Consider the following 12500-nt stretch of genomic DNA (forward strand, 5'->3'; position numbering starts at 1 on the left):
GGGAGAATCTTGATTCTATTTGAAAGAAAAATCGTGATTCTCAGTTCTCAGTTTATGTATTTTACTAAATGGACTCTAAACCAATTATTTGGTTGTGTTCCAAATTTGAAGTTGATATCACAAAAATTGAGCCGCTAAAATGTTTTAAAGTACCATTTTCAAAACTGTTGATACGTTTTGAGTGTTTTAGCTTTCCAGTGATTTATGATGATTATGAAAATATGTGTTTTTTTATAAAAAAAGTGTCCCATGATAATGTTATTGCAACAAAATAAACAAATCGGCTAGTTTAGATTTGCTATATATCATTATATGTGAGTGTACTGTGTGCATGCGGATGAAGTTAGATAAACTGTGATAAGAGTAAAATAAAGATAAATAAAAATAGAATAAGTACAGTTTGCATTTTGCATTTAAAGATTAAAGTTTTTATTTTTAGTGCTGGTTAACTACTATCTAAAATATTAATTGCACTAAAACATGAATGTAATTTTATTAGTTGAGTGATCATGCAATTTATTTAGGCTACTTTAGATTAATTAAATGTCAAGTCAAATTTATTTGTAAAGCGTTTTCATAGTACATAGCAGAAAATCATAATATACAGTGCTATGCATAAGTGAATACACCCATGCTAAAGTTGACTAAAAAGAGGAATAAAAATCATCTTTTGGAAATTGAACTTAATGCCTTAATTTAAAAAATTAGGAAAAATCCAACCTTTAAGGACACCAATTTTCTTTGTGAATGAATAATGTATCGTAAATAAATAAATGTTCTTCCTTAAAATACAGTGTGCATAAGTCTGGACACCCCTATGTTAAATTCCCATAGAGGCAGGCAGATTTTTATTTTTAAGTATTTTTTTTTATTTTTTTTTAGGATACTATGCATCCTGATAAAGTTCCCTTGGCCTCTGGAATTAAAATAGCCCCACATCATCACATAGCCTTCACCATACCTAGAGATTGGCATGGTTTTATTTCAGTTAGCCTAACAGCTGGTTTGATTTGCATTGAGAGATGATCTTATGGAAAGTACTCCATGCCAATCTCTAGGTATGGTGAAGGCTATGTGATGATGTGGGGCTATTTTAATTCCAAAGGCCAAGGGAACTTTATCAGGATGCATAGTATCCTAAAAAAATAATATAAAAAAATACTTAAAAATTAAAATCTGCCTGCCTCTATGGGAATTTAACATAGGGGTGTCCAAACTTATGCACCATGTATTTTAAGGAAGAACATTTATTTATTTACGATACATTATTCATTCACAAAGAAAATTGGTGTCCTTAAAGGTTGGATTTTTCCTAATTTTTTAAATTAAGGCATTAAGTTCAATTTCCAAAATATGATTTTTTATTCCTCTTTTTAGTCAACTTTAGCATGGGTGTATTCACTTATGCATTGCACTGTATATATAATATCTTCATGCCTTATAGTTGCATGTATTCATTTAGCAGTTTAAAGATGGGCGTTTTGCAATCAAGCTATATATTATATATCACTTTACTGTATATATGCAGATAAAGAGATGTGTGATTATTATAGTTTGCATTTTGCAGCGATATAAACAGAATTTGCTGTAGGATATGATGAAAAAGCAGTGGAATGTTAGTTTTTCTCTCAAAGAAACTGTTTTCAAGCAGTTAAACAAAGTGCGTCAGGACTTCGTTCCCATATTTTTGGGGGGAATTAGAATCTCAATAGTTGTGCGGGACCCCGGCGAACTAGTAATGTGATTTTATCAGACAGCGACGTCATTGTGCTCTATGATCCGTTTTGATCGGCCATCAGTATTCATAGATATTTGAGCACGTCCATTTAATGTCCATGAGAAAAGCTTGTTTTAGTGATTCTCACAATGGCGGCCCCCCCGTCAACGCCCCGCTCCTGTAAAGACCTGGTTTATCTTTCTATTCTCCTGCCTCTTTTCTTCTGCTCACTTTCTCAGCACTCTCTCCCTCTCTCTCTCTCTCGTTGATAAAAAAGAATTTTAACTACCAAACCTTTTCCCTCTTGTCATTTTAACCCCCGTTTCTTTTGCCACGTCTTCTCCGGCTCCTCAAAAGGGGAACAAAAACAAAAAAAAAAGAGGAAAGAGTGGAAAAATGTAAAGCAGTAATTTTTCCTACAACTGTGTCTTCTGTGCCATTGTTGCTTTTCTAAGGCCGAGGGAACGAATAGAATCGGCACGGTGAATGAGGAGAGAGGAGAGGTGGCCGAGAGACTCTGCGTTCACGCTGCGTTTCATTTATTTGAACTTTTAATCTAATTATTAACTATTTGAAGGGTTCGGGAGCTCTGGGAGCCGCTGCTCGTTCGCTGTCCTGTGGCCCTCGGCCTCTGGGTTTGAGGCCAGTGTTTGCCATTATTTACTCTAAACTCATATTCAGTTCTGGAAATCTTCACGCAGATCTTTTACATGCAACAACTGCTCATTAACATCTTTACAACGTGTTTTTACAGTGCAACTCATCAAAATAAGTTAAGGAATTTTCAAGTTATGCAAGATTCTACTCATTTTGTTAAGTCAGTGTAATGTAATTTGAGTTGAAATTAGTTTAACATCCAAGTTGATCCTTTTTTGTCTTGTGACTCAAAAAATGTCATAAATGAGAGTTTGCCGAGACGTTTGCAAACGTTGCATCATATTCGATATGAGAGAAAGTGTCATGTGACTTCAGAACAGTCATTTTTTTTATATTTTGAATTAGTTTTTATTATGTTATTAGTTTTCATGTTAATTTTAGCTTAATTTTTAGTCATTTAACAAATAATTTAAGCAATTTTCAACTTTTTTATAAGTTATGCAAGATTCAACTTATTTTTTTAAGTCAGTGTAATGTAATTTGAGTTGAAATTAGTTTAACATCCAAGTTGATTTGTTATACTTTTTTTTGGTCAAAGTGACTCAAAATATGTCATAAATGAGTTTGCCGAGACTTTTGCAAATGTTAGTCATTTTTTATTTATTTTTTTATTAGTTTTTATTATGTTATTAGTTTTCATGTTAATTTTAGCTTAATTTTTAAGTAAAAAGTTAAGCAATCTTCAACTTTTTTATAAGTTGTGCCTATCAACTCATTTTTTATTTTATGTTATTAGTTTTCATGTTAATTTTAGCTTAATTTGTAGTCATTTTGTTGTGTTTTTGTCATTTTATTATTTAAATAAATCGACGTGAAATATTTAGTCTGGAATATGTACTTTTATGGTGTTTGTTTCCCCCAATATTTGTCATTATTTACTCAACTCATATTCGCTTGAGCTCTGCAAATCTTCACGCAGCTCTTTTCCATGCAACAATTATATGATCAATAAGTTGACAGCATATGTTTTTATATTGCAACTCATCAAAATAAGTTTTTTATAAGTTATGCAAGATTTTAAAGTCAGTTTAATATAATTGAAGTTGAAATTAGTTTAACATCCAAGTTGATTGTACTTAAAAATTTGAGGCAGCAACTTTTTTTGTCATAGTGACTCAAATGTCATAAATGAGAGTTTGCCGAGATGTTTGAAGCCGTTAATGTCCAACATGCGTCATATCTCGCAGTCAAACATACGAGAGAAAGCATCATGTGACTTCAGAACAGTCTTTTTATTTAGATTTTTTAATATTTAGAATGTTTTTATTTTATTAGATTTCATGTTAATTTTAGCTTAATTTTTAGTAATTTCGTTATGTGCTTTTGTCATTTTAATGTTTAAATAAATAGACATAGTCTGGAATATATACTTTTATGGTGTTTTTTCCCCAATATTTGTCATTATTTACTCTAAACTCATATTAATTTCTGCAAATCTTCACGCAGCTCTTTTCCATGCAACATGATCAATAAGTTGACAGCATATGTTTTTACATTGCAACTCATCAAAATCATTGTTTTAAGTCAGTTTAATTGTTGAAATTAGTTTAACATCTAAGTTGATAGCACTTTTACTCTCAAAAATGTCATAAATGAGAGTTTGCCGAGACGTTTGAAGCCGTTAACGTCCAGCATGCGTCATACTGTATCTCGCAGTCAAACATCATGGCAAACGTAACTGAACCATATTTGATACGAGAGAAAGCATCATGTGACTTCAGAACAGTCATTTTAGTTTGTTTATATATTTTGAATTAGCTTTCATGTTCATTTTAGCTTAATTTCTAGTCATTTTGTCATGTGCTTTTGTCATTTTATTATTTAATAGACATGAAATATGTACTTTTATATTGTTTTTTTGCTGTGTTTTGGAGCTTGACTGACATGGTCTGATGGGACAACTCCAGTTTTTATTCCACGGGAAAAGCATCATAAGAGTTTGCGCATGTAAAGAAATGATTGGATGGTTGTAATGTTGGGTCGGACTGTCCGGCTTGCTCTTTTAGGCGTGATTATTCTCACAGGGCTTTGCGTTTACAGCTGTGAAAGGACGAGCAGGGACATGATTGGCAACTGTGAGCGTGATAAATGCTAATGAGACCCGTGTTGGGATCTTTTCTTTCTTTCTTCTCCTCCCTCTTTTCCTCCCCCGTTCAGATCCTCCACCTCTGGCCTCCGAGCGGCTCGCTTCACACTGGGAATAAGTCGAGTATTCTCCGTGATTTATTTCTGGGAGTGTTTGAGAGGAGAACACTCTCAGACTTCTGGAGATGTAGATCTAGACTTCAGTGAAACCAGAAGCTCTTCGCATTTTATAGACAAATATATGTCATTTCTTTTACAGTAAGAGACGCATTCAAGAGGATAAAACAACAGATATATTGTTGAAAAGAAAGGACATTGTTTGTCTATCTATCCATCTATCCGTCTATCCATTTTTTCTGTCTATCTGTCTATCCATCTATCTATCTATCTATCTATCCATCCATCCATTTGTCTGTCTATCTATCTATCTATCTATCTATCTATCTATCTATCTATCTGTCTGTCTGTCTGTCTATCCATCCATCCATCAATTTTTCTATCTATCTGTCTATCCATCCATCCATCCATCCATTTGTCTATCTATCTATCCATCCATCCATCCATCCATCCATCCATCAATTTTTCTATCTATCTGTCTATCCATCCATCCATCCATCCATTTGTCTATCTATCTATCCATCCATCCATCCATCCATCAATTTTTCTATCTATCTATCCATCCATCCATCCATCCATCCATCCATCAATTTTTCTATCTATCTGTCTATCCATCAATCCATCCATCCATCCATTTATCTATCTACCCATCCATGCATCCATCCATCTATCCATCCATCCATCTATCTATCTATCTATCTATCTATCTATCTATCTATCTATCTATCTATCTATCTATCTGTCTATCTGTCTATCCGTCTATCCATCCATCTATCTATCCATCCATCCATTTGTCTGTTTATCTGTCTGTCTATCCATCCATCCATCCATTTATCTATCTATCCATCCATGCATCCATCCATCCATTTGTCTGTCTGTCCATCTATCTATCTATCTATCTATCTATCTATCTATCTATCTATCTATCTATCTATCTATCTATCTATCTATCTATCATCCATTTGTCTATCCATCCATCCATCCATTTATCTATCCATCCATCTATCCATCCATCCATCCATTTATCTATCTATCCATCCATTCATCCATCCATTTATCTGTCTCTCTCTCTCTCTCTCTCTCTCTCTCTCTCTCTCTCTCTCTCTCTCTCTCTCTCTCTCTCTCTCTCTCTCTCTCTCTCTCACCATTTGTCTGTCTATCCATCCGTCCATCCATCCATTTGTCTGTCTGTCTGTTGTTGTCATTCTGTCATTTTGTCTGTCTATCAATTATTAATTCAATTATGAAACAAAGTTGATTCAGCGATAAAGCAAAAACAAGCTTCTGATCCAGTAGTGTCAGTGCATCACTAATGCAGCAGGACTGAATATCCAGTGTTTTACATCCCAGAGTCAGGAAACTCAAACCCCATCGGGCGACAGAAATGGAGCGAACACACTTCTCATCATCATATTAATGTGTTCTCATACTTCAGGTGTTCCAGTCAAAGTGACGCATGTGAAGGAAGGGAAATCTAAAGACACTCCACTGGAGATCTTCTCGTACCTGAACGAGATCGGGTGAGCAGAACCACGCTTGCGTTCACTGTGGCTCCTTAAACTTTACATGTTATCCAATCATAAACAGCCATGTTATTTTGAACAGCATGTGTCACTTGAGAATATATGCATTGTTATTTATTTATTAATCAATAACCGACTCTCACGTTTCAAAGTGGAAAGCATGGAGTGGGGAGGATCGATATCGTGGAGAACCGCTTCATTGGGATGAAGTCCAGAGGTAAGAACATCAAGTCATTACATTTAGGAAGTGCGTAAAGCTTTATTTATACAGCTCCTTTTAAAACTGTGTTTACAAAGCGCTTTACAGAAGAGACATACATACACATAGAAATAAGATTACATTTGTGCATTTGTCAGATTATTTTATCCATAGATTTCCATGCATTCAAGAAAAACATTTGATCAGTTCACGTCATTCACTGGAAATCAAACCCATGACTCTGGTGTTGCTTGTGTAAACGAATTATGACAATTTTATGGCAAATTTTGTCTTTGATTTTAATTTTATGGCAAAATTATGAAAAAAAATATTTTCCTGTTATAATAATATAGGAATATTAATTAATTAATTAATCAATTATTATTAACAAAATAAATAAAAAAATATTTAAACAAGGTGCATATATTTTTTTACACATTATACAGTGTGTATATATATATATATATATATATATATATATATATATATATATATATATGTGTATAAAATGTAATATATACATATATACTAATAATATAACTTAGTATTTACTTATAATAAATAGTATAATAATAAGTACTTTTTCCTATATTAATATAACATAGGAATATATTGCAAGTATTGCTGGGCAGAAATGACTCGCTTCACTTTTAATTTGATCATCGTAGTCTATAAATTCCCTCATATTTGATGTTTGTCCAACTTTTGGCAAAAGCTTTTCCTCCCTTTTATCAACAATTTCTAAAGAACAGCATCAGAATCCCAGAAAAACATGTTCTTCCTCAGTGTTTCTGTCTCGTTTTCCAGCACTTATATCTAAACATTCTTAAATCAAGATACATTTACTGGAGAAGCAAAATGACTTCAGATATTAATGGAAAGAAATATCCAAATGAACTGAATTTGAGTAAAACAAGAGCAAATATCTGCCAATGGAGTCTAACACCGTGTCCTACTACACGCAACGAGCGATAAAAGGTTCTTCTCCATGTTCTCCACTTCTCCATGGCGACACGCGACGATTCTATTTTAGAAACGGTTTCTATTTTTCTGCGACGTCGCGCTGGAACAACAAACACAAAGTGTGGCGATGATGATCTCAGGCGCTGTTTATGAGCTTTATTTAATGTTTAAAGCGTGTCATGTGACTCTGAATATCATTTAGTGCTCCAGCTTTGAGGCTGTAAAAGCAACAATGGATAATTCACCTCAGATCTTCAAATTAAACAAATGGAAACAAGAACGTTCAAACTGTGAACAAACAAGTGTATTCTTTACACTCTGTTCTGATTGGCTGACTCCGCCCACACGCTGTTCTGATTGGCTGACTCTGCCCAAACGCTGTTCTGATTGGCTGACTCCATCTACACGCTGTTCTGATTGGCTGACTCAGCCCACACGCTGTTCTGACTGGCTGACTCCGCCCACACACTGTTCTGATTGGCTGACTCCGCCCAAACGCTGTTCTGATTGGCTGACTCCGCCTAAATGCTGTTCTGATTGGCTGACTCAGCCCACACGCTGTTCTGATTGGCTAACTCCGCCCACACGCTGTTCTGATTGGCTGACTCCGCCCACACGCTGTTCTGATTGGCTGACTCCGCCCAAACGCTGTTCTGATTGGCTGACTCAACCCACACGCTGTTCTGATTGGCTGACTCCGCCCACACGCTGTTCTGATTGGTTGACTCCGCCCACACGCTGTTCTGATTGGCTGACTCCGCCCACACGCTGTTCTGATTGCCTCACTCCGCCCACATGCTGTTCTGATTGGCTGACTCCGCCCACACGCTGTTCTGATTGCCTCACTCCGCCCACATGCTGTTCTGTGTCTGACTCCGCCCACACGTTGTTCTGATTGGCTGACTCCGCCCACACACTGTTCTGATTGCCTCACTCCGCCCACACGCTGTTCTGATTGGCTGACTCCGCCCACACGCTGTTCTGATTGCCTCACTCCGCCCACACGTTGTTCTGATTGGCTGACTCCGCCCACACGCTGTTCTGATTGCCTCACTCCGCCCACATGCTGTTCTGTATCTGACTCCGCCCACACGTTGTTCTGATTGGCTGACTCCGCCCACACACTGTTCTGATTGGCTGACTCCGCCCACATGCTGTTCTGATTGGCTGTGGGTTTTGATTGATTTTGACGCATCTCGAAGTCACGTCTACTGTGGACAGACACATTATTTGTCACTGGAATCTTATCGCATCGCGTCTGGTTAGAATGTCAAGGCATGCAGTCACATTTATTAACTCCACATCTATATAAAGACAGAAGTAACTGATGCATCAAACTGATGCTTGGATATTTGTTCTGGAAAACAAGACAACACATTGTTAGCAGTGAAACTTCTGCTGGCTCTGGTTGCTGGAGACCCTGTTTGTGACAGTCTGTTCCTCTGACTGAATAATTGACTCGGGATTCACAGCAGAGTGACAGGTGGGAATTGAAAAATACGTAATGTCTTGTTTTCCCCGTCGGTTCACCGAAGATCTGTGGAAGTGTGTGTTTACGATGTTCAATAAAGCTCGTGACAGGCTGTGTTTATGTGACACGGTCCAGGAGAATGAAGTGAACTGAGGTTCAGACAGTCACTGTCAAATACAAGCACAACCCTTTCTGTCTCTTTCCCAACAACAGCGGATTCTCATGCATTTCAAAATCTTTATTTTCTACTGTTTTTGTTCACTGCATACTACCACTGAGATTAAAAACATGTGCTTTTATTCATCAAGGACGCATTAAATTGCTCAAAAGTGACAGTAAAGACACATTCTGTTCATCAAAAAAATCACAAAAAAAATTTTCCACAAAAATATTACTGTTTTCAACATTGATAATAATCATAAATGCATCAAATCATCATATTAGAGTGATTTGTGAAGGATCATGTGACACTGAAGACTGGAGTAATGATGCTGAAAATCCAGCTTTGATCACAGGAATAAATTACACTTCACTATATATTCACATATTTCACTGTTTTACTGTATTTTTGATTAAATAAATGCAGCGTTGGTGAGCAGAAGAGACAAAAAAATGTGTTTCAATGTTCAAGAACTATAAAAAACAATCTGAACTTTATGAAAAGTCACGGAAAGTCTGAGGATATTAGAAAACTAATATGAGATTAACTAAAAATTCTATAGAGAATATAATAAAGTATTATGGCATCAAGCTTTGCATTACTATTCAAGTTTTTATTATTAATTAATGCTGATACTTTGATAAAGACACACTTCTGTAAAAGGGTTTCATTTGATAACGTCAGGATATTTATCCCATTTATAAACTGGATTTGATGTTTTGAAGAATGCATGTAGTAAAGATAGTTAAAATCGTTTAAGTTAATGAGGGACCAGTGTTATTTTACTATTATTTATACAGTTAATATGTATATATTATATACAAATACAAAATATTAATATTTTGAAATCACTTTTTCATTTTAAGGTTTAATATATTTTTATTTTTTATTAATTTCCAGTTAAACTTAAAACTGTTTTCAGTTCTCAGTCTCTAATTTTGGTTTAGTTTAAGTTTTTCATCTAATATTAAATGTCAGCTTTTAACAGTTTAACACTGACCATGTCGCGCCTCAGGCTTCAGTTATTAAGCTCTTCACAGTGTGTGTGTGTGTGTGTGTGTGAGAGAGAGAGAGAGTCTTTTGAAGTGTTAAAGCGGTATTAACGCCACGCTCTTTCTGTCCGGGCAGGAGTGAGGAATGATAATCCGACCCGTGTTTTACCTGAAGACATTTAACCTCACACACACAAACACACCTGAAGTGTGTAAAGATGAGTGTAAATCTGGCTTCATCTCTTGGGATCTTAATGCCGGAGACTTTTATCAGATGCTTTAGTCCCTCAATCTCCTGCTCTAAATCCCACAGAGTCTTCATGTCTCAGATTGCCACTTTCCAGGACTTAAGCGCGGGTCGTTCTCTAAGTCTTGTTTTGGGCAGGAGTTTCTGTGACGCTCGGGGTTTCGGGCCGAGAGCCTCGAGGGGACGGAGATTGTTTTACACATAAGACTCTGAGAAGTTAAGAAAGACAGTTGCAGCTTTAATTGAAGAAATCTTTAGTCTTAAAGGGTTTTTGAGCTGTTTTGGGGAGTCAGTTAGTTATTTCTGTGTTACACTGGGCAAACTTATATAAACTTGTATAAACTTTATATATACAGGTGCTGGTCATAAAATTAGAATATCATCAAAAAGTTTATTTATTTCAGTAATTCCGTCAAAAAAGTGAAACTTGTATATTATATAGACTCATTACATGCAAAGTGAGATATCTCAAGCCTTTATTTGTTATAATTTTGATGATTATGGCTTACAGCTTATGAAACCCACAAAATCAAAATATCAGAAAATTAGAATATTACATGAAATCACACAGTAATTACACAGTGATACCATGGTCATTGAACCAGGTTTTGGTTCTTTTGGCAGTGTGTGCCGGTGCAAATCCTGCTGGAGAATGAAGGAAGCATGAAGTGCTCTGGAAATGTCCTGGTAGACGGCTGCGTTGACTCTGGATTTAATAAAGCACAGTGGACCAAAGTCCTCTTTTCTGATGAGAGCAAATTTTGCATCTCATTTGGAAACCAAGGTCCCAGAGTCTGGAGGAAGAATGGAGAGGCACACAATCCAAGATGCTTGAAGTCCAGTGTGAAGTTTCCACAGTCTGTGTTGGTTTGGGGAGCCATGTCATCGGCTGGTGTTGGTCCACTGTGCTGTCCACTCAACGCAGCCGTCTACCAGGACATTTCCAGAGCACTTCATGCTTCCTTCAGCAGACAAGCTTTATGGAGATGCTGACTTCATTTTCCAGCAGGATTTGCACCGGCCCACACTGCCAAAAGAACCAAAACCTGGTTCAATGACCATGGTATCACTGTGTAATTACTGTGTGATTTCATGTAATATTCTAATTTTCTGAGATTTTGATTTCGTGGGTTTCATAAGCTGTAAACAATAATCATCAAAATTATAACAAATAAAGGCTTGAGATATCTCACTTTGCATGTAATGAGTCTATATAATATACATGTTTCACTTTTTTAACGGAATTACTGAAATAAATAAACTTTTTGATGATATTCTAATTATATGACCAGCACCTGTATATACATGTGTGTGCACAAGGCATGCCCCGGATGTTTTTTTTATAGCTCCGGATCTCAAAAAATTTAATTTATTGATCATTATTATTATTTTTTAATAATTTTGTATTTATTTAAATAAATTGACCGGGTCTTTTAATCTATCCTTGTATTAAAGTCGTATCAGCCGTGTGCACTCTTCAATATCAAGCACAAATGCAGCGCGCCCTTTATCACGCAAAATAAACTACGAGCATGTACATCGTGTTCTGTTGTCAATTAAGTATTGAAATAATCAAAAGGGAGATTAAAACTGCGTCATTTTTCATCATTAATATTCTAACATTTTTATCAATATTGCAAAGCCATCAAAACTGACTCATAAAAAAAATATTTTGTGACCAAATATGTGAACAATACATCTAGCCTAAATGATCGTTCTTGACATTCTTTTATCTAAGCAACCCAATTTGTCTAGATCTGTAATATTATTTCCTTTGTATAATGAGCTTGTCTTTGTTTTAAATTATATTGTATTTTTATTGTGAGTGTGAACTGCTGCACAGTCGTGTGATTTAGTCAGCTTTATTAACATTATTACAATGTATTCCTATTTTAACACAGATGTTCTTTGCTAATTACAGAAATTATAAGCAAAATATATATATATATGTATGAAGAGTTCAGATGCAAAAGCCTCTAAGTGCCATCTGAAATTTTCTTCTAGAATGATCATTTTTATAAAGCTTGTATATTTAAGTTCAGTAATTTCACTTAAATGACAATTAATAGGTAATATGCATTGCCATTTAAGTGAAATTATTGAACTTAAATATACAAGCTTGAATCTGTTATCTGCTTGACAAATAATTTATGCTACTGCCCACTGACATGCTTTTAAAGCTATTGTTATCCAATTTTTTTGGCCTTCAAACACCTTAAAATGCACATGTAGGTCCGAGAAATCAAAATTTTCTCGGGGGAGCGTGCCCCCGAACCTCCCTACCTCACATTTGGGCATAATGTGGGCTGGTGTGGCTGCCCCCTGCATATAGACCTACAATATACATTATTCTCTGTATCGAATCATGT

At 35.7% G+C, this 12500-nt stretch overlaps 1 protein-coding gene across 2 annotated transcripts in view; it reads left to right on the forward strand.

The window, feature by feature from the left end:
* ass1 (argininosuccinate synthase 1) overlaps positions 1-12500 on the forward strand; it is a 57919-nt gene that overhangs the window by 28068 nt on the left and 17351 nt on the right. For both annotated transcript variants that reach the window (XM_079871925.1, XM_079871924.1), the window contains 2 exons: positions 6012-6096; positions 6252-6316. In XM_079871925.1, coding sequence (XP_079728051.1) covers positions 6012-6096; positions 6252-6316 — 150 coding nt within the window. The remainder of the gene's footprint in view (positions 1-6011; positions 6097-6251; positions 6317-12500) is intronic.

The sequence above is a fragment of the Squalius cephalus genome (assembly GCF_949319135.1).
Source record: "Squalius cephalus genome assembly, chromosome: 5".
NCBI lineage: Eukaryota > Metazoa > Chordata > Actinopteri > Cypriniformes > Leuciscidae > Squalius > Squalius cephalus.